Source organism: Diplotaxodon limnothrissa, linkage group LG7 (genome assembly GCF_057381915.1).
Source record: "Diplotaxodon limnothrissa isolate DT_005_m linkage group LG7, D_limnothrissa_male_GT1.1, whole genome shotgun sequence".
Classification (NCBI taxonomy): Eukaryota; Metazoa; Chordata; class Actinopteri; order Cichliformes; family Cichlidae; genus Diplotaxodon; species Diplotaxodon limnothrissa.
Genome location: NC_140602.1, coordinates 61693109 through 61717060, shown reverse-complemented (window position 1 = coordinate 61717060; position 23952 = coordinate 61693109). Strand labels below are relative to the sequence as shown.

Here is a 23952-nt window from a genome sequence, read left to right as displayed (position 1 = left end):
GTGTTTGCCCGTCGCTGAGCCTGGTTTTCCTAGAAGTCAGTTGCTTTTAAAAGGAAGTTCTTCCTTCCAGCCATATCAAGTGCTTAATCAGGGGGATCATGCGATTGTTGGAGTTTTATCTCTAATAAAGTAGGGCATTTACTTTAAGATCTCTAAGCTCCTTAAGGGCACTGATGTTGTATATTGGTGCTATATAAATAAAACCTAAAGAAAGAAAAGAAAACCATTCCAATGGTTTTATTCAGCTGAGGGTTACATTATATCGAAGTTAAGTCAGATATTATAAATGATTCCTCATTTAATGATGCACTACGACCAAAATAGTAACTATTGATGATTGCTAAGCTGAAAAACTGAAATTACAAGACAATATATTCTGTCCCAGTCCAATGAAAGTAATGGCCTCAGCCATAGTGTCTCTAAAATAACTGTTGTTTGTTCAAAACGCATGCACATAACTGAAACCCAAATGTTCTTGTGGGTTGATTAGTCAGTCTGATGTGCTGTTTTTACCAATCAGCTGGGGAGTGAGCCTTTCAGCGCCTTTTAGTAATTATACATGCTTCCACAAATGCAGCGAGGTTATTATTTATTTATATTATCAACATGTTGTCAGGTCCTGTGATAAAATGCATTGCACCATGGAGATTAATGCTAAAAGCTCAGTCATATTTTAAAGGAACAGTTCACCACTTATGGGTGTTGGGATTTGTATCAGTTTTGATGTTTCGACTGCAACGATAAGGCAGCAGCTAGTAAACGTATGCAAGCATGAAAAAAAAGAAAAAGATTTTGTACAGGCTAAATAAAAGTAGGGCTGCCCAATTATTTGTATTTTAATTTGGCCTTCCGCTATTTAACGAGCATCGCTCCGACTGTTAAAACTCAAAACAACAGGAAATCAGACGCTCCCTAAAATCAATGTAGCACCACGTGTGTACATGTACCGATCGCCGCTGTTCCCTGCAGCACGCAGCTTCAAGTTTCTTAGATGCAGTCTGGACACAAATATACAACGAAATTTAAATGCCACTACAGAAAGTCACTGCAGAGGATGAAGAGCTTGCCCCTCAAAGCGGATCAACATCTAAATTACGGAAAGTAATAAAGAAGAAATCAAATGCAACGAGTGCCGTGTGTTTGCAACACAAAGCAACACAATGTATTCAAACTGCACAAATTACAGCAGAATTAATTCATGAATGCGAAGAAAAACAATGAAATGCTAACGTGAATCATCCAGCATCAACTCAGGCGTCCATAATAGCGAGCCTGTAGGCTACAGCGCGCGTCTGTGTATCCGTCCACATCACAAAGACGCACTGAAATCACCAATGCAATTGCATTTCATTCGGTGTCCAGTGAGCACGGCGAGTAACGAATCTTTTGAGAAAATGGTCCGCCTGATAGACAACAGATATGTTATCATTCCACCAAAGTGGCAATACCTGTGTGTATTTTCCCAGCTGGAGCAAAAGACTTTATGTTATTTATCTGCCACTTTTAATTTATTAAATGTATTGAAAGATTTTTACAGATGTAAAAGTAAAATTCTGTTTACATTACAGTAGATTTGGCATCAGATCAATATTGATATTAATACTTGTATGCATAATAATCTGTGTAGGCTTTAAAAAAATCCAGTAGTTCTAAATACAGTAAAAGGAATTAAAGGAAAAAGAAGAACATCTGACCCCTGCAGTGAGGGCATGTGGTGGCCCTGTTATGCTGTGGTTTGGATCCACTTGTGTTTGGGAAGGGTCACTGCAGGTCAATACACAGCTGTAGGGAGAGATAACCTTTTCCCTAAGATGAAACATTCATATCTTGTTGAGAGTGGTTTGATGAGTATCCAAATGATGTGAATCACACGCTGTGGTCTTGATAGTCACCTGAATCCAACCCAACAAAATATCTGTATTTTGAAGTCTCCATCACCAGGTGAAAGAATATGTGTTGCATGATTGTTGTTTATCTCTCCAGTAGAGTTCTAGAGAATGCCAAATTCCAGTGAAGCCACCAACAGCTATGACACTTTCTGTTGTTTTCTTTTACTCATTCCCCATCTGCATCTGTGAATAATTTCATTTTTTATTTTACATAAACAAATAACATAATACAAACTTGACTCTGATCCTTCAGATTTGCAGAGACAACAACATAACCACGCTGTTTCCCATCCACATCCAGGGCCAATCAGTTACTGATCAGCCTGACTTTCAAATAAATAAATAAATGAATAAATAAATAAATAAATAAAATACAAACACACTCACTGGGAGAACATGCAGACTCCGAACAGAAAGGCCCCAGCTGACCAGATGCAACAGTGCCAATCTCTGCATCATGCCCTTGTTGGCTGTCTGTTTCTGTACAAATGTTAGACATTAGTTTAGATTTATAACTCAAGAGCCAGATCCTACGCCACCAGAGCTCGGCGGTGTGCGTACACCTGAAATAGCTTTAGAAATGTTTACTTTCCCGATGTGGCTGGTCTCTGAGCATTGCAGCCTCACTGTCACCCTCTCTCTTCGTCTTTGGAGACACACATGTTTCTAACCGAAAGGTTCTCTGCAGATGAAGAAGAGGATGGGTTGTCGTGGAAACTGAATCATAGGCTGGTAGCTACGGTGACAATTGCATACAGTCATTTGCTGCTGTGAACACAAAGTGCACACAGAAACAGAGGTGCAGACCTAAACTAATGCTGTGGAAAATCAGGAAGATTCTATAGTTTGCATATACACACTGGCCAACTGTGTGTCCACTGCTCAACCTTTGTGCACCTCTGTCTCCATGTTCTTCTGTCTCTGCATCGTGACCCTATTTCACGTCTCCTGAGCTCTGTCCATCTCCTGTTCTTGTTTTAGTCTCTTTATCTATGTCACCCTCTCTCCCTCGCTCTGCCTCTCTGCCTGAGTGCTTTTCTTAGCCCATCAGAATTGTGTCACTTTCTCCAGCACGGTAATGTAGAGATGTAATGGCTGCCCCTAAAGGGAGCACAGAACCTGTTGAATATTCTGCCTTTCTACCTGCACCTGAGCCCTGCTCTTTGCTCCCTCTCCAGGGCTCCATTATGGATTATTCACCTTAAAATTGGATTTTTGCCATTGCAGCTAACATTCTCAGAAAGTGTTGCTGAAAGCTGGAGCTTCATGGAAAAGGAAAACCTGTAATTACACTTTTTGTTCATATTGTACCCACTGGAGGAGCAATACAGTTTTCTCCACACTGGTAACCCGAAAGGCTGAAAATTAAGCAGAAAAAGTGGAAAAGTCAGAAACTGAAGTTCATCTGATGAACATATTTAGAGCCTTGTACAAAAAAGGGTTTAAGTATTTTTACTTAAGGTTAATAACAACCGTCTTGGGGTGAATCTTACTTATAACTCACTTATTTGGATTGTATTAAAGTTTTTTGGAATGGTTCCTGTAGCCTTCAGTTGTCTTCTGGGACTCGTTTTGTGGTGTTCTTACCTTTTAGTGCATTTATAATGGAGGTATTTAAAAAATAATATGGCCTGCTGTGAAGTACAAATGGTCCAAGAAGTCTAGTATTTTTTAAAATCTGTTGCTTAACAATAATTAGCTCTCTGTGTGTGTTGGAAAGGTTGGAAATTGAAAACAACAATCCTGGTTCTGTCCAGAAGTAACAAAATCTACCTAGCAGTGATTGTAAAATGTAAAAGTACATGCAGAATTCTTGTGACTCTCTTGTCAAGCGCACAGAAGACAAAGAAAATGCCTTTGCATTTCATCAGCAAATCTCACTCTTCAAGACGTTTCAGTTAAAGGGTCAGATAAAAGTCATTAAAAAAGGAAGTAGTGTAGGCTTCCACTCTCAGGTGCTCAGATGGGCAAGAAAATATGTAAGCGTGCACAAGAAACAATAATAACAGGTAGACTACAGATTGTAGTCATCTGATTTTACCCCTCCCAGTTCAAGCGCATAATCCAACAGCTCTGGCTCCCATTAATCGATATTGACTGTATACATCACTCGAGCCTAACAATAAGTAATTTTACATGTTTTTTTTTGTTTGTTTTAAAGCCCCGTATTCATTCAGGTAGATGAGGCTTGAAGTGAGGAGGATGAGGGTTCATTTGTGTTTTCACGTCTTTGTTGAAGGTAACCCTTATAAAATGGTACGATCCTTCACATCTCAAGTCAGTAAGTGCAGACAAAAGTTAAAATTTGCCTCCATGACACATGAACATACGAGTTCTCTACTCATTCATCTTTGTCCTACCACAGATTAAGTGGCTGGTCTCTACCCACACACATTAAATATGATTTGGCAGAATGACAATATCCATCTCAGCCACTGTATTCAAGATAGTGGGATAACATGGTAGCTTCCACAAACTCTCACCCACTCCTGTCTATTTTAAATTGATTAATTCCAAGTTTGTTTGTTTTTTGAGAAAATCAGTTTGTTGGAAGATGTAATTACACTCTCAATGTACCTTTAAGGGTACTTCAAGTTAACAAGTGATGGTTAAGAAGAAAATTAATTACAAAATGAAGATCTAGAACTAAACTAGAGAAATCATTTTCACTACACACCTTCTGTTATATTTCTAACAATGCAGTTTGGTGACAGTTCCGACAGCTTTGAGATGTTTTGTGTTACCACTCTGACTTAAAAAAAAAAAGCGAAAAAGTCCCTGTTGTTCTAGGTAGACTTTGTGCACAGTTTTCCAAGAATCTTAGCAGGTTGCTTCTTCCAAGTATCTTGTCGCACGAGTCTTTTGTGGATTCAAGCTGTTTCCGTGTCTTCAGTATCTTCCTTGAAATCCGGACTGACTTCAGGAAGTTGACATCAGTGCTCTGTGGGGATCAAACCCTCTGTTGTCGGACTTCTTGTTCTTCTTGTCACCGCAGGTGGTTCTTTATGACTGTATATGAAAGGGCCTGTTATCTGTCTGCACAATACTGTGGCTCAGAATCAGACTAACATGGGCGTTGAATTTAATGCGCAAAATTGGACTAGATCAAAATTAATTTGGTTAATTGGATTGTGGGATGTGTATTCAGTTCTCATTAAGATCTTGGCAGGAGAACTGTACATCTGGAGCTGAGCTCAGCTGGCTGACTTGAGATTGAAAAACAGGGTGACAGTCAAGGTGTGAAGATAACATTTAAATTCTCCCAGTGTGTTAATAAGCTAAACATTTAACATAGAATTTTTCAATTCTCTTTAATGGATTAAATCTTTGCTGCTCAAATAAGAGACTCAATCTCAAAGCCTTTAGAAACATAGTTTGTCAAATGGGACTAGAAGGTGATTTGATCTTGTGATGATGGTCAGAAACAAGTGTTTCAGTCCATCTGAGCTCAGTTCACTGGCATCATTAAGGATGGCATGGGTGTCTTAGTTTAGTGTGGTGCCGCTGTAAAAAGCGTTGCTATGACAACCTGACAGACAAATAATATACGAAAATGTCAATAAGTAATTTGCATTTTGAGGCAAACCACACACACCTGGGAGCAACATTGTTTTTTAATCTGGCAATTATTACATACAGTGTGTCCAAGGTAGTTTGTCAGAGGTGTTAAACCACAGGACTATAAAATCCACAGTCTGTCCACAGAGGTTCAAGAAGTTTCTTTTCCTCTCTGTAGTATTTCATGTTTCTAAGCTGCCAAATTTTATGTAAGCTGAAATTAGTCTCCTTAGTCTGTTTAATAGCGGCAAGCTGTAATTCATGATCTCTTGAGTCTAAGCAAAACCAATGGGAAAAATCAGAGGTGAGTCATGTGGAGTTAAAGTATATAAGTGTCCACCACCCACATCTCTGTGTCTGTAAAATTTGCTCTTATGTATAGAGGCAGGTGTAGAAGCTTGGGGTGAGTGAACATCTATTTGTATTTATTTGTTTCTATGTGGTTGCTTTAAAGGTTGCATTTCCTCTTCTGTAGTAATTTTGTAACTCTTCATAGTCACCCTGCATCACTGGTGTTAAACGTCTTATTGTGGTCCCTTTACATTGCGTTGTAGCTGTTTCTATGTTGCATAGCTTCAGATAATTTTGTATCTCTTTGTGGGTGTTTGTTTTTAGTTTTGTTGCATCATTTTGTGGCTACTTTTTTGTGGTTATTTTGAGAATATTCATACAGCGTTATTTCCAAAAGCTGTAGATAAAAACACAATGCCATCCAGCTTTCCTCTTATCCAGTCATGTGGGTCATGTGAGTTTATCTCTGCTGTTATTGGGCAAGAAGCAGGGTACACCCTGGAAAAGTTGCCAAACTGCTGCAGGGCTAACACATGGAGACAGACAACCCAGGACCTTTGCTGTGAGCCAAACGTGCTAATCAATGCACCACCTGCAAAAACGACTACCACTGCTGCCCCAAAATTTACTGTGATTTTTGCACATTAAAGTTGATGAAATTTTATTACTAAAAAAAACCATTTCAACAACACTGGAAACAAGGCCCTGCGACAAACTGGCGACCTGTCCAGGGTGTACCCTAGCTCTCGCCCTATAACAGCTGGGATAGGCTCCAGCGCCCCCCGCGACCCTGAAAAGGATAAGCGGAAGTGAATGGATGGATGGATACAATTCTGAAAAACACACCGGATCGAGCATTTTACATCTAATTTGGTTAACGGACAAAAGTCAGCAACATGAGTATAAAAAGAGCAACTCCGAGAGGCAGGGGTATCAGTGGGCAGGGTTCACTTCTCTGTTAAAACCACATTGTTAAAGACCACAGGTCACATTTGCATTCAGAGAATCTGGAGAATTTTCAATATATAAGTCAGAAGGATCCAGATAAATGCTGAATGGCTGTGATCTTTAGGTTCTTAGATGGTAGTGCTTTAAAAAAAAAATTCAGAGACTTATAAGTGCACAGCCTAGACTAGTGCACAGATCTTTGGTAACTTGCAATGTTTGAAGACATCGTTAATTCTGTACCAAGTGTTATAGCAACATGTGCTGCTGTCCCGACATCATTTTCAGGGAAGTCAATGTTCTCCACATTATCAGAGTGTGGCTCGGTCCTACAGTTCAGAGCCGCCATTCAATGAAAAATTTAATGGACTATAAAACAAAGAGAATGCAACTAAAATCATAGATCAACCAGGATAACACGTGGTTTCAAAGTTACAGCATCATACTGCTAGTCTCATAAGTACTCAATGGAAGTTGTGCAATAGGCATTGCACAGAGGCCAAGAGACTTTTCCTTTACTTTATTATCCTGAGTGTGGACATAGACACAACTTTATAAAATTAATAGCAACACATTTAGTACAAAGATGCACAGCAATACACATTTCAGTTTAATTACACGATTCAGCACTGCATAAAAAGTACATTAAAAACATGGCATAAACATTGGCTTCTTATAACATAAACAGTGTCATAGAAATATACATTCGATATATGCATATCAGAACCTTCTCTGCTCTCTCTGCCCTCTCCAGTTGTTAAGGCTGTGACAGCTGCAGCCTCTGTCTTTATCACGTAATACTTTCTTTGCAACAGAATTTCATAAAATATTTACAAAATCTGGTAAGTACATAATTTGAGGAAAAAAACCCATCATGCATTTGTGATCATCAGTTTGTAAACAGTGAGTAGATACTGGCAACATGCAGGATGAACTTAAGTCATAAGTAAAATACACGGATTTTTTAAAAGCTAGCAAAACGGCCTACTGAATACACTCAGTGTCCAACATCTGTCCTGTGGTAGTGCTACAGCTGCCAGTATGCCTCATTCTTCTCTGGTTATGTCCTCTTTACTTCACCAAGGATAGTGGAGCATTAAATCTGCCTCCCAGATAACTGCTGATCAAAACTTTTAAACAGAACCCTTCCCCCTGGAGGGTTAAATAAATGCTGCTCTGTTGAGACTCAGTGTATGAGTCCATCACACATGAGCACAAAAGCAAACAGCTTTCATCTGATATGCTACCTGAAAAGGTACAAGAATAAAGAGGAATCAACCACTGATACAGTTCAGCTTAAAGAGGACTTCACACAAAGGAGTTGTATGTATCACATGGTATCAATCACAAGACACATACACATGCAAAAAGCAAAAGAAAAAAAAAATACATCCTGATAAGTTAATTTATTTTCCCCTAAACAGGCCAGTGTTTCACCTGCATTTTATCTGCACATTTTGGACATGCAAGGTACTCTACACATTATCATCACTGATCTGTGTGCTGGAAAGACTGAAGAAAGAAAGAGTATCACTTCAGATGGGTTTACACTGAAAACTGACCAAACATTCTTTAATCAGTGAAAACTTAGAGATGTCTTCAACGTTGGATTTTTTTTTCCACAACTAATTTTTGTCTACTGCTGACATATACTGTACAGTTTCGTTCTGTTTTGTTTGCCATTAACAAAAAGGAGGGGTTTCGTCAAGCTCTTGTATCTCATGTGGGCTCTCGTCTTCGGGGCGTCTCACTCTGGTGCTGGGTTAATGGGCGGTAGATTCCGCTGTTTAAAGTACTGGGTGACCTGCTGAGGCAGCTCAGCCAGAACTGACTTTGCAAGGGTTTCCTTGGGCGCCTGAGAGGAAGAGAAAAAAACAACACATTGCGTTTTAGATTGAATAAAGTGAAAGATTTAAAATGAGACATTTTCACTCTCGTACAGAAACCTTGGCCTTTTTAATACACTCACTGTGAAATTGTGTGTGGAGTGTGTTCAAAACAGTCGGCTTGTGCATTAGCCATTTACCCTGTCACTTACCAAGTGCAATATGTGTACAGCGTCCATATGAGTGAAGACAGAATTCTTAAATTAACCATAAATGCATAATAACTACTCTTACGTTTTATACTACTAAGTGTTGAGGTATTGTAGACAAGTTACCACTAAGCACATTAACTTGTTCACCAGTGTGTGACAATCGTGATGACAATGTAGGATCAAGTGAATAATGCCCCAGTCTCAAAGGCTTAGAGACCAGTCTATGACCATCTGACGACCACTGGTTGTGAGAGGATAAATGAATATTCCCTGAGTGACTGCAAGTGGTCGCTAGAGGTTGATGGCATTCGCTGGGAAAAATAACAATTTGATAAATAAAACTGAGCTAAACTGAATTCAGTGTGTCAATGATGTCATGTGGTAAAGCTCAGTATTTTAAAGCTAATGCTTTGACTGCTTTCACCTGACTTATAAATGTTTAATCCTTTTCCTTATTTCCTGTCATCTCTAAACAGGTACAGTGACAGATGCTCTTAAGTAAAAAGGTTGCTAAGTAATATCTTTATACCAAAAGCTGTACAGCAGCCTTCATAAAGCTCTAAACACTCTGTTTCATAGATTTTCTACTGTTAATATGGTCATCTCTGCCCAAACCCCTGAGGTACAGCTAATCAAACTGGGAAACAACACTACCTTAGTGGAGCCCAGGACCCATCATACTTAGCTTGAACCGAGCATCAAGTCCCATTTTAACTTGTTAAAAAAAACTGTTAACTTTCAAAGTAGCACTATACAACCCTAATGATAATAATTAGTAAAAAAGAATCTACCCTCCCAGCACAGCTTATCAATCAGGTCACTCTAATTTCCACATTTCCTCTCTGTCTTAGGCTTCATTTCTCTCTCTTCCTCTCTGTTCAGTCAGTTGCTGTCTCTTAACCTCCCACCAACAATCTGGAATGAAGCCAGTAAACACTGTCTGTTCCTCCCACTACAGAGGAAATCAACTCGCCCACCATCAGCACACACACACACACACACACACACACACACACACACACACACACACACACACACACACACACACACACACAGACAAAAAATAAACACATAAAAAGACGATGACAAAACCCAAAATGCCCTAATGAGCCCTCCTGTGCACAGCCTGAAAATGTGCACACACTAATTAACCAGTGTGCTGACCTGCAGCAAGCATGTATGAAGCCTCATTAAAATGAACACATTTCAGCCTTGTGTATTATGTGAAATCTGCAACATTATGAGAAGAAACTGAATTCTTTTTATGTAAACAGAAAGAATTTCGTGTTACATGTATTCGAGGGCAGCATCAGCCAATTTGGAGAATAAGAACATATCAGACTGGGTGTTTATACATATTTGTGTGTATCTACTGAAACCAATACTTACGTTGCGGAAATCCCTGAAAGGGACAAACTGCACAATATCCCGAACAGCCTCCTCTCCTGTGCTGGACCTCAAAACGCTGGCGTCCCCATCCAGGAACTCCATGGCGGCAAAGTCGGCATTGCCCACGCCAATGATGATGATGGACATGGGTAGCTTCGATGCCTGCACAATAGCGTCGCGCGTCTCATCCATATCGCTGATGACACCGTCTGTTATAATGAGCAGTGTAAAGTACTGCTGCAGAGGGGAAGAAGGATGGTGCGAGAAAAAATGAGAAGAATTAGCAAACAACAAAAAGTTATTTTTAGTTGAGCTCTTGAAGATGAATCTACAACTACAAAAAGACTTGAAACACAAATTCAGTAATGATCATTATGCTGTGAATAATGGTAAACAGAGTCGCATATTGCGGATGAAGAGGAAAAAGAGTGCTAGAAAAACAAAACAAAACAGATATTATTACGAGTGATGGTGAAGAAGAGTCAAATACAATGCAGAAATAAAGCCTTTCTGCATTTCATCAAGCTGAACTCCATCTGAACTCCATTTGTGCCAATGAAAAGAAAAAATCATGACAAAATAATGGAAGTGAAAGATAAATGGCTGGATTTATTGTAACTTAGTTTCGGCGTTAAAGTAAATTCAGATCACTTCAAGATTATTTCTATAGCATCACAAACACAGTTGCCTTAAGGCACTCCAAGATAAAGACTACCGTATTATTGAGACCCCAATAAGCAAACACCTGGCAACAGTGAAAAGAAAAAACTGAGTTCTAAAAGAGTAAGAAAACTACAAAACAAGAAAAAAGTAGTCAAACAGATGAGAACAAGACTTGTGGATGAGCATAAAATTATTTGCATTGTAGTTGCCTCCCAGGATGCTCCCAGGAGACCTTCATGCTAACTTCTAGTCAACTTTAACAAAATTCATAATTCAAATGTTCACCCTCTATCAAAATATAGATATGAATGTAGCTGAGGACCCCTGGCTGACCAAAGCACCTTTGAAAAATGGTGGGGGGTGGTGTTACGAGTCCAGCATGTATGGGTGCAAATGTGTCTTTGCTGACAGAAGAAAAACAATAAGGATGCAGCAAAACTCAGTGGACGACGTTTCCTCACTGAGCAGGATGCAGAATGTGTTTAAAAAGCTACATCTCCAATAGTTCTTTCTGTGTTCTGATGCAAATGTATTTAAAAAGAAGAAGAAGCTAAGACTACATGCTTTAATGTGGGATTATTTTATAACAAAAAACCCAAATAAAACTGTCCAAATACATAACTGCTGGACTATATCTCTCTCTGGCACAAAATAGCATGCATCAATTCTGCATAATGAAATGCAAATGGTTGTCCTACGATAAGAACAGACAAAGTGACGATGCACACTGACTTTTCTTGGAAGAAAATCGCACTTCCACGTGACACGCAAACAGTCACACACGCGAGGACGACTCTGAAGCCTGTCTCTTTAATGTGCTAACAGCAGCGCTCATTAGAGAATCATTATCACACAGACAGACAGGGTCGCTCACACACTGAGGCATGCACAGACTGCGCTGGCCTGCAGCCTGGGTGTGTACGCGTGTCACTGGCAGGAGCGTGATCATACACACTCGCACAGTCTGCAGTCGCAGGTTCTCTCATTATCTGAGAAACAGAAACGCCAAGGCTGAGGAGTAGCTGATTTGTGAAGCCTACCCACTGACTTTCTCCAACACACACCAGTCTAACCAGTAACTCAGCGTGTAGCCTGTGCGCACGCACGCGCATTTGTGCTGCAGCTGTTACATCCTCATTGTCTGTTATTCCTTCCTAATTTCAACCCGTGTTTGAACTCGCTGTAATATAAGACAAGAAAAGGGTCTGCAATCATTTCCTTACAGAAACAAAAGGATTCTGGCGCACAACACACAGACGAGTACAAGCCTTTGTGTATTCTGCTCATGTATTTTTTCTCCACAGGGTGACAGGGTACAATTAGGGACAAAAAGCACCGTGGGAGCATAATGATACCCAGCCACTACACTCTCGTCACATATAGGCAGTAGAAATGCCAGTGGATATGTACAGGAGAAGGACATGTATATGTTTAAAGTTTGTAGATCCCAAACTTCAGCGAGTGCTGCACATCTATATACTCATACCAATGACAACATCACGTGGAGCCTTATGCATGAGAACACTGTCTCTGCTCCGGTGCTTTTTGTTTGTTTTTGTACACTCTATAGTGTTTATAAAGCAGCAGAAGAGCAACGTGGCATAATTCTGTTTTTGACACAAAGATAAATATCATAAAAGGAAGTTACGATAAATCATAAGAATGTGTCGGCCCCGGTGTTCGAGGAACACTACCAAGAAACGCTGCCAAAATAGAACGTCTTTTTTGGATGTGTCATAGAGCCTTAGGGTTGCTCTTATTTTGGGTTTTAGGTGTTAGCTTCACTGACATATAATAAGCCACTGGAAGTACAGCATGTTGCAGTTCAGTCGTTTTTTTGCATGAAAGCCAATTCAGATCAGGCAAGCTCAGCTGAAATATGCTATTCATGACTTTTTCTGCTGCTAAAGGTGTTTGGGATGTATATGTGTCTCGAAAGTACCCAGCATTACAGTAGAACTGCTGCAAGCACAACTGCGCTTATGATAAGATCGCTCAGGCTATCTAAAATGAACTAAAAATAAAAGATAAATAAAATAAATAATAAATAAAATTTTATTTATATAGCACCTTTCTAGACAGAAATCACAAAGTGCTGCACATAGGATAACAAATAATAAAAGGGTAAAACAGACAATATAAAACAGGCAGAAATTGAACCAAAAACAGTTTTAAAAAGGTGAGTTTTGAGTTGTTTTTTGAAAACAACTACCGAGTCCGGAAATGTAGGGAGGTGCCAGTCCATGCAAGGCTCTAAATGTCAAGACCAGGATCTTAAAATGTACTCTAAATTCAACAGGAAGCCAGTATAGCTGAAATAGCAATGGTGTCACATGTGACTACTTGGAGGATTTTGTCAACAGTCTACCTGCAGCGTTTTGCACAACCTGCAGACGATCCAGAGAACCTTTGCTTAGACACATAAACAAAGAGCTACAATAGTCCAAGCGTGAGGAAATAAATGCATGTATAGCAATCTCCAGTTCAGGGCGAGATAAAATAGGGCTTAACTTAGCCACATTTCTTAAATGATAAAAACAAGACTGAACCAGAGATTTCACATGCCCATCCAATGTAAGAGTCGAGTCAAAAGTGACACCTAAATTCCTGATAGAGGATTTAACATACACAGAAAGAGGACCAAGGGCTTTCACTATCTGGGATACAAATCTGTCCGGAGCACATATGAGGACTTCAGTTTTCCCCTCGTTGAGTTGGAGGAAATTTACAGCCATCCAATGTTTGATACAATCTAAGCAGTCATTTAAAAGCTGAAGCTTAGATAAATCCTGGGGCTTAAAAGAGATGTACAACTGAATATCATCAGAATAACAGTGATAAGAGATGTCCTCAAAAGAGCCCATTAAATGCTGGAATGGGAGAAGATATATTAAGAACATTAAAGGCCCCAAAACCGAACCCTGAGGGACATCACAAGTAAGGGAGGTAGAAGATGACCTAAAATCGGGGACCACCACAGAAAAAGATCGGTTATGTAGATATGAGGAGAACCACTCCAAGGCAGTACCCGATACACCAACCCAATGTTTAAGCCTTTCGAGGAGGATGTGGTGGTCAACAGTGTCAAAAGCCGATGATCACAGACAAACTTTAAACAAGTCCATCCAGCAGCGACTGATTGAGTCCTACCCAGAACCGAGCCACTGGCACGAGAATGAAAAAACAAGAAGCCTCCCTGGTCAGTGTCTCAGCTGCAATGAGGTGTAAGATAGAAGAAGCTAGGACAGACGTCGTCACTCCAGTCTGCCACCTTCCTTCCTGACACGCTGATCTACATACCAGGAGACCGAGCCAACAGATGCACACACTTGTTAGCTCCGTCAGCCATCAGTGTAGATAAATTGTGAGTATCAACTTCCCTGACAGGCATTCCCTGTCGACTATTACTGGTTAGTAAATAAATATTAGTGTAATGTTTGCATTTCTCTGGTGTGAGATATGACATATGTATACATATGGCTACTAAATTGAATGAAGGGAAACTTACTAACTGCACGCCATAAAGGGCAGAGCACCATCGAACAGCAAAAGCAGAAAAATGACAAAAACTGAGATTGAATCAAAAAAGAGCCTAAATACCTGTGACACAGAATCACAATAAAACATAAGGTGAAAGAAGGCATCAGTCAGTCAACGCCCACAGACTCCCATGTTTGGCCTATATAGATAGTTTACAGACTTTCTAAGGTGAATGTTTATTTTTTTTATAACTCAGTGTGTCCTTAAAAAATGTGAGGAAACTGGGTAAATGGAGGCCCAAATAAGAAGTGGCAGGCCTACAAACTATCTATGGCAGATTAACTGTATTTAAAAGTCATGTACAAGAAACAGGAAAAATCCAGTAAGCCAGATCTGACACAGTACCTGAGAGATTCATCTGGCCCTTCGACTAATCCGTCTACTGCTCATTAGGTTTAGAGGGCGATTAATAGGACCAGGTAGATTTGGGTTTTTTAACTCTCAAGATATTTCAGTGCAAACCAAATGAGTTTGTAATCACTAAAAGTAAATAAATAAATTCAACTTTTCCATAAAGTATGAAGCTATAAAATATCAAAGTGAATGAGCGCCTTCCAGCACAGTCCTAATTTGATTCTTGGCATCCAATCAGAAATGTCTCTTTTTTTACATTTACTTTTAAAAACTATCAAAATTAACTTTGATTTAACTTTAATTTCATCGGTGTCTTGGGCATAAAAACCTGCATATAAAGAATCGCTGATCAAATCTAAATTGTAAAATGAAGTTTTAAGAAGTTTTTGCTTTTTTTTGTCTGTTTCCAGGAATATACAGTAACATAACGTGCTTCATCCTATGGTTCTGCTTACACTTTAGCTTTTATGTTTTAATCCACAACTACTACTAATCAGACTGCAATGGACTTGAATGGGAATAAAGAAAATACTCAAACAATTGATCAAAGAAATCACAACACATATACATATAACATGCAATCTGTTGGGTATATGGTCTCTCTGGATTAGCAGAGAATCACACAAGCAAAAATAATTTCCATCCCAAGTCAAAGGATTACCTAATACCTGGATCCTCTATTATAATCTTTCAAAATATGAATTAATTCACAGGTAGAGAGGGGACCTTTTGACACTCATGAATAATACAGACCTGATGTATTTTGTACTTTGCATGAACAACAACTGAAACTGACATTCTAATTTCAAGCATACAAATGCAAAACATGAACAAAAACCCACAAACATCACGCTAACATGAGATTCAAAATAATTCATTGAATAATTTCACATTAAATCAAAGTTTTATTTTATATTTTGATAATCCCTTGCAACGTTATCATAGGTTTGGAGACAAATGACTGGAGGGAGCTCTTTAGAGTGCTTGGGAAACGTTCAGTTTTAAAGAGAAAGAAAATTATTTAAATGGAATGTCACAAAAATTGCATTTATAAGTTTTTAAAATGGAAATGACAAGATTGAAATTTATACAATATTACATTTCATTATAATTAAAGACAAAAAAGGCAACCAGCCCCCTCAAAAAAAAGGTACAAACTCAAGCTAAAATAAGACTTCTAATGTCCTTAATCAAAATCAATTAAATTAGGTACCACTTCCATTAGAGGGAACCCTGCTTGACCTTTGCCTTCATTAAAAAAGTTTAACAATCAGAAAGAAATCCAATTAGGTTTCCGAGTAGCCTGAAATTTTCAGTCAGTGTTTAATTTCCCCAGACGACGACATGTATTGATTTAACTGTTTATGTGACCTTTCCTCTCTTTGTTCCTTAATTTCCTTTATAAACTAAACTGGGTAGCATCACAGAGAGTACATGTGTATTTCTGCAGCTGTTAAGGGCAGCACAGGTGTAGACATTCCCTCTGTGCTTTGGGCAATGTCAGCTCTAAGCTGTGCTAGCTGCACTAACTCAGGGTTCGTTCACATTTGAAGGAAAATTAAAACCTTTAATTGTCACACCTGAGCTGATTTTAACAGATTTGATCTCCTTCTGGTGTAGTTACACAACGCTATAAACACGACAGTGTTGGAATTTCCACGTTCTTGAGAATGCAAGGGTCTGCTTAGATCCAAGGGAAGTAAGGGCTCTGCGTGCCTGCCCATGTGGCAGCAATTTTTTCATGACAGGCACTACACGGGAACTGACTAACTGAATAGCCCCCAAGAAAAAGTAAAAAGTATAATAGAGCAGCAGCAGCGTCTGCGTCCACGTCCGCAAGCAAGTATAATCCTGGCCTCAGAAAATCATTGTCAACACTTCCTATTTCTTTTTCTGTCGTGAGCTGTCCTATGTTGTTGTCACTCTGTGCAGCCACAGCTGTAGCGAAGTCGCTGTCCATCACTACAGATGCTCCCCTCTCAAGGTCGAGGCACATCGGTCCTTGTTGGATGACGTAAAACATCACTACCTGTGGTCCTGCATAGAAATGTCACTCCAGATCCCTAATGTAAAACTCTGGTATACCGTGAAATAGGGACAATACCTGGGACTAGCGGGCTAATTCAGCACTGTATGCGGTCCTTCATAAAGGGCTTGAATGATTCAATGTAGGAATCCAGTTTAGGAATTTATCTGCTGTGTGTGGTGGCTGAAAATTCAAATATAGAAAAGAGTAGTTTTTTTTTTTTAGAATGATTTCTTTGTTTCCTTAGGTTGTGAGAGATACCATCCATCCAACCACTGTCTTCCACTTATCCCATTCAGGGTTGCAGGGGGGCTGGAGCCTATCTCAGCTACTATAGGTAACATAGATAACAACAGAAAAAAAACAGCTGCAAGATATTGAGATATTCTAAAGCTAAATCTTTCAACATTTTTACTTTAGATTTTTAATGTAACACTCATACACTCCAGCTTTAAAATGTGCTGTCTTTACTTAAAGTAGAATTGGTAATAATAACGGATTGCATTTATATAGCGCTTTACAATTCCACTATTCTTTCACACACTGATGGAGGCGAGCTACAGTTGTAGCCACAGCTGCCCTGGCTACAACAGAAGCGAGGCTACCATATCGCGCCATCGTCCCTCTGGCCAACACCGGTAAGTGGCACGGTCACCCGTGGTTCAGGGGGGAGAGGCTATATACAACAAAATTGACATAAATGGTACTTCTGTTTTATAACTGTTGTATATAATGACAGCTGGGATAGGTGAAAGCATGCCTCTACCCCCCTCCCCTGTATAGAAAAAGGCCAGAAAAATAGACAACAGTGAGCAGCAGTTCTCTGGGCAAAAATGGCTTGTTTATGCCAGAGGTCTTTGAATGGCCAGACTATTAAGAGCTGATAGGAAGGCAGCGGGAACTTAAATAACCACGTGTTACAATGAAGTGCAGAAGAGCATCTCTGAATGCACAACACTGGAGACCAAAACAAGTGTCCCTCCTGTCAGCTAAGAGCAGGAAACTGAGGCTCACCAGAACTGAACAGACTCAGAATCCTGCATAAGCATTCGCTCCTCATGACGAAGGGGATATTTCCTTGGCACATTACGCAGAACCTCAGTATCAACTGTATGATAAACACCGCAGCATACCTCCATTCCTCGTCTTAATACAATGAGTTCACTGTAATCAGATGCCCTCCACCAGATCTCAACCCATTAGAGCCCCTCTGGGATGCTGAACAGGAGATTCAGATCATCAATGTGCAGCAGCTGCAAATTCAATCATGTCAATATGGACCAAAAGCTCTGAGGAATGTTTCCAGCACATTGTTAAATCTATGACTAGGAGAACTAAGGCCGTTCTGAAGGTAAAAGAGGATCCTGCCCGGTATAATAAGATGTAACTAAGTGAGCAGTGATATATATAAAGTTACCAAACTCAGTATGTATATGTAACCTACAGCCTTGATGGACAGGTGCGCCAAAAGAAGAGAGCGTTCTGACAGATTGCAGTGAAAGTCTGGTTGTGTTTAAGCTTGGATTTGCAGTGGTTACAGTTAGAATCAGCATCTGCGTTTGGGAATACACAAACTCCTCTCTGGCAACACAGTCAACCTCTCAAACAAGATAGAAAAGTCAAGCTGATTGTGGACTACAGCCTGCTTTTATATATAAATAGTTTTATCTGTGGAGTACAGTGTCTTGAGAGGTTTAACTAAAGAACAACTAAGAGTGTAAAAAGCAGGTAAATAGGTAAGTTGTAGCCACCCACCGCTGCTTTCTCCTGTTGAAGGGCCTGAGAAGCAAAACGTGCTACATGGTTGATGATTGGAGCAAAGTTTGTCGGACCGTAGAAACGAATGTGAGGGAGACACGCAGAGTAGGCCTGGGCAATGCCCTCCACACCTAAAGATGCAGAAAGGCAGAGAGAAACAATTTAGACTCAAATACACTTTAAATGTGAAGATGAGCTGGAAATAGTGAGGGCAGGAAAGAAACAGAGAGAAAAGCAAGAGGGAGAGAGGTTTGTAAAGTCCTGGGAGAGATGGGAAAAAGTTTATATAGAGTATTTCAAGGTCAAAATTGAAAACTAGACATAAGTCTAGACACAAGTCCTACATCATTAGTGCTTATTCATATATATATATATATATATATATATATATATATATATATATATATATATATATATATATATATATATATATATATATATATATATATACACCCAGCACGCCCCTGCGGGCGGTTTATCCTTCAAGCTCGGGTCCTCTACCAGAGGCCTGGGAGCTTGAGGGTCCTGCGCAGTATCTTAGCTGTTCCCAGGACTGCGCTCTTCTGGACAGAGATCTCCGATGTTATTCCCGGGATCTGCTGGAGCCACTCGCCTAGCTTGGGAGTCACCGCACCTAGTGCTCCGATTACCACGGGGACCACCGTTACCTTCACCTTCCACATCCTCTCGAGCTCTTCTCTGAGCCCTTGGTATTTCTCCAGCTTCTCGTGTTCCTTCTTCCTGATATTGCTGTCATTCGGAACCGCTACATCGATCACTACGGCCGTCTTCTTCTGTTTGTCTACCACCACTATGTCCGGTTGGTTAGCCACCACCATTTTGTCCGTCTGTATCTGGAAGTCCCACAGGATCTTAGCTCGGTCATTCTCCACCACCCTTGGGGGCATCTCCCATTTTGACCTCGGGACTTCCAGGTTATACTCGGCACAGATGTTCCTGTACACTATGCCGGCCACTTGGTTATGGCGTTCCATGTATGCCTTGCCTGCTAGCATCTTGCACCCTGCTGTTATGTGCTGGATTGTCTCTGGGGCATCTTTACACAGCCTGCACCTGGGGTCTTGCCTGGTGTGATAGACCCCAGCCTCTATGGATCTTGTACTCAGAGCTTGTTCTTGTGCTGCCATGATTAGTGCCTCTGTGCTGTCTTTCAGTCCAGCTTTGTCCAGCCACTGGTAGGATTTCTGGATATCAGCCACCTCCTCTATCTGCCGGTGGTACATACCGTGCAGGGGCCTGTCCTTCCATGATGGTTCCTCGTCTCCCTCCTCTTTCTTGGGTTTCTGCTGCCTGAGGTATTCACTGAGCACTCGGTCAGTTGGGGCCATCTTCCCAATGTATTCTTGGATGTTCGTTGTCTCATCCTGGACTGTGGTGCTGACACTCACCAGTCCCCGGCCCCCTTCCTTCCGCTTAGCGTACAGCCTCAGGGTGCTGGACTTGGGGTGAAACCCTCCATGCATAGTAAGGAGCTTTCTTGTCTTTATGTCAGTGGCTTCTATCTCCTCCTTTGGCCAGCCTATTACCCCAGCAGGGTACCTGATCACGGGCAGGGCGTACGTGTTGATGGCCCGGATCTTGTTCTTACCATTCAGCTGACTCCTCAGGACTTGCCTGACCCTCTGCAGGTACTTGGTGGTTGCAGCCTTTCTAGCGGCCTCTTCATGGTTCCCATTTGCCTGCGGGATCCCCAGGTACAAAATGGGAACCATGAAGAGGCCGCTAGAAAGAAGAGAAGAGCTCTCTGTGTATATATATATGTATGTGTATACACATATATATACATATATATATGTATGTATATATATATATATATATATATGTATGTGTATATATACACACACACACATATATATATATATATATATATATGTATGTATGTATGTATAATTCATATATTCATATATATATATATATGAATATATGAATTATACATACATATAAAAACTTGTGTTCCCTTCACTCGCATCTTCATAAAGATATACACATTCAGAGAAAAACATGCCGCACAAATGTGCACTTATTCAAAACATTGCACACCGATAGTTGAGAACATAAAACCATTCTGTTATCAGGACAGCTGCATATTGCAGTTTCAAGAATAAAGTTTTGCATAACAGCTGAAGTCTTTTTTTCCCTTTGGCCTAGAATTTTTCATTTCAGAGTGCACTGGAGGCTGTATTGGCCCAGAAAATAAGCTAACCCTAAAAAGAAAAGGGCATTTGCAGAGGCAGTTTTTTTTTTAAAATAAACACAAGCTGAACTTCATGTTCTGACGCGGGCCTTTTTCAGCACAGGGGTGAGTATAAATGGAGTTATTTAACATAACCTCTTTGCCTCAGTCAGGCTAAAACGTGTGTTACACAATCACAATTTTTTTTTCTGGGTCTCACAGATGTGCTTTTAGCAGTTGACACTCAATTGATTTGCAATTGTCAATAAATACGTTTGCATCCTACACATTTCAAACGTGTTAGCAGATGCAAGCTCAGTGTAGTAAAAGGAGAGCTTACTATGAGGTTATTACAGCGAGGTGCTGACAATTTATGAATCTTTTCAAGTCATCTTTGTGCGATGAAGGTGAGGGTATGCACTTACTCTTACTCAGAAACAAGGATCTGCAGCCATGCAAGCAGCTCTGTAAGGCTTTGCTCGGGTATGGTGCTTTATACTCAATAAACACACTCAAGTTGAAGTCCAGTGTTTAAAGCGTAAGTGTAGCCACGGCTAATAGTAAAAACTACTCTTTTTTATGTTATTTTTTTTGTTCAGAAGCCTGAGTGTTGTAACATTTAATCAATCTGTGTAAAGATTCCCAGAGTCAGAGTTGTTAGACACTGTTACTTTAATATTTAAATGTGAAGGAATGGACTGTTTTCACTGCTCTGAACTGTTTGGTGTCATAATGTGCATTAGCGTTCATACTTCTAATTTAGACGAGCATCCAAAGTAGCAAGTGTAGGTGATGTGTTAAGGAGTTATTTACTCAGCAAGGCACTTAGAGAGGAGTGCACCACCTGCTGCGGTCACATGATCTGGAGTTGGCATGTTTTTTTTTATTAGTGGTTTCTTTTAATCACACAGTGTTTTTTCTGCCATAACCTTAATTATATAGCTATCTGTAAATGACAGGTTTTACACCTATTAACTAGTTAGTGGCTTTATTTTTTGCATCCAAAAACATGACAACATCCTATAAGTGTAAACATATCAAAGTATGTTTTTATGGTATGGGTTTATGTTGAAAAATAACTAATATCATGTATGAAAGGCCAAAAATGTAAATGGGCTATCTAGACTTCTAGACTAGACAGAACTCAGATGGGGTAAATAAAAAAATGAATGAAAATGAGAACTATTTGTAAATACTTATAAGGTTGCCGCAAAGGTCTAGATGACATCATAACCTCCTGTGTGGTAACTCACCTGAACAGAAAGGGTTTGTTGGGTTAAAGTTGATGGCAAATTCATGTGACACCTGAGGAGAAAAGAAATGAATGAATCGAATGATAATCCTTCACTACGCTGTACAATATTGTTAAGAAATTGCGTCCATTTCTCCCACCTTCTCCCTCCCACCCTCTCTCCATCCCTCTGTGTGCTGCTCTCTCTTCTTTGTCCTTTTCATCAGCTCAGTGCCATGGCAACACAGATGGGTTGACAGTTGCGTAATCATGTGAATATGCATCTATAATGCTTATAGTTTTATTTGTGTGTCTCCCTGTGTGTCTGTGTGTAAAATAATACATCTCGGCTTTAACTGTAAGTCTGCTGATGACAACCCACCCTCCTCTCTCTTTGCCACATGCATATACATGTATCACCTACGTTTGTGTTTGGAACACACACACATACGCGCACAACAACAACAACAACAACACCATCAACACACACATACCTTCCAGTCTGGTGGGAGTTGGGCTCCAAATCCCAGAGCTGGAAACATTTTGTCACTGAGGAGGAAACCATGACAACAGATTGGAACATTAGTTAAACCTTCTTTTTTTTTTTTTCTTTTTTTTTTGCATACAAATTCAAAAAGCTGGATTTAGATAGCAGGAAAAATCCTGTTACCTTGTTCACATAGAAACACATTCAAAGACATTTACAGAAAAGCAAGAAGAGAACTGGTGGTAAAATGATGCAGTGAGGAAAAATGTCTTCTCACAAAGAAAAACATTAAAGACAGGACAGGACAGAAAATCAGACATACTGATGTACAATTATTTACTGAAAGAGGAGGAATAGCAGTCGATAGATGCTATTGGTGTTTATACTGTCTTATTTTTAACACAAAATGTAAAAGAACAAATAGATGTTTGTGTGTTTAAAGTCCAAAAGCGATGCCCCTGCTACAGCTCTGTGCAGTGGCGCTTGTGTAGATGATGGGATTAAGATGGGTATTAGGGAACTGATAAACCTGTTTAGTTCTTTCCACAAAGCCTCAACTGCTCGAAGCTCAAACTTCAAAACTGGAATATGTAAATGTCTTCGTCAAAATGCTCTGAAACCAATGCATCATTGTTGTTCTTTTAAGGACCCCAGTCACTCTCTTTGTGGTTCACAAGTTAATATGATTAGCATAGTCTGTATATAAACATGGCATAGTCTGAAAAGTCAATGCGCAGCTACTCTAAACTCTTATTTTTTTGATGAACCGCTGGGAGCAGAGTTTGAATGCTCCATGATAAAATGACATCACTGCTTACTTTAATTTTGACTTCGTAATGAGTTTGTGGTCTTAATCAGCAGTTTCAAGTTTTTCTTCAGTGCAACATGATAATTAGTTTATAAATTCTGGGGCTGTTTAGAGTAAAATATATGATAAAGCAGGGTATAATTTTGGGTAGGCCTGCCTTTTTATTGAGAGATTCCTATAAAGGCTCAACGCTTCAGCAAGGCAGTAAAAATATATAAAAATGAGGATACAGAGACTAAGTCCATCTTATCTGTACAGTTTATGGATCTCAGCAGTGAAACGATAAACCTTTACATCAACTAGCCTCACTCATCTCTTACTGCGACCTTTCTTTGCAAGAAACGTATGCAAAATGTAAATGTTTGCACTAAACTGACTAAAAACATTGCACCACCCCACAGGATTTGATTTAAATACTCACGTATCATAGTCCTGTATGATTTGTCCAACAGCTAAAATGGCAGCGAGGTACTCGTTGCTGCCCAGTGGGTTGATGTAGTGGAGGGAGGACGGTTCTCGGGGGTTCCCATTGGATGCCGTGAAGTCTATACCGACCTATTAAAATACAAAGAGGTGACAGATCAGTAGTTATCACATTGCATTCGTTTCCAAATCATGTGCAGGGAGGAGGACAATGGTGGAGGGTCTGAAACTTCTGAGGAATGGCGATTACTTTGGCATTACTTTTATTTTTCTTTCATTAACGAACAAGAAGGAAATAGTGAAATGCAACATGTGTCCAGGACAGAATTACCTGCATCATACTGCTAACATAACATCA

The 23952-nt window shown here is 39.9% G+C and overlaps 1 protein-coding gene across 1 annotated transcript in view; it reads right to left on the bottom strand.

The window, feature by feature from the left end:
- Positions 1-8430: 8430 nt before the first annotated feature.
- Positions 8431-23952, bottom strand: part of cpne2 (copine II) — a 46282-nt gene continuing 30760 nt past the window's right edge. The window contains exons 10-15 of the mRNA XM_085358610.1: positions 23593-23726; positions 22371-22425; positions 21899-21950; positions 18449-18582; positions 10111-10347; positions 8431-8538 (exon numbers count right to left, since the gene is read on the bottom strand). Coding sequence (XP_085214736.1) covers positions 8431-8538; positions 10111-10347; positions 18449-18582; positions 21899-21950; positions 22371-22425; positions 23593-23726 — 720 coding nt within the window. The remainder of the gene's footprint in view (positions 8539-10110; positions 10348-18448; positions 18583-21898; positions 21951-22370; positions 22426-23592; positions 23727-23952) is intronic.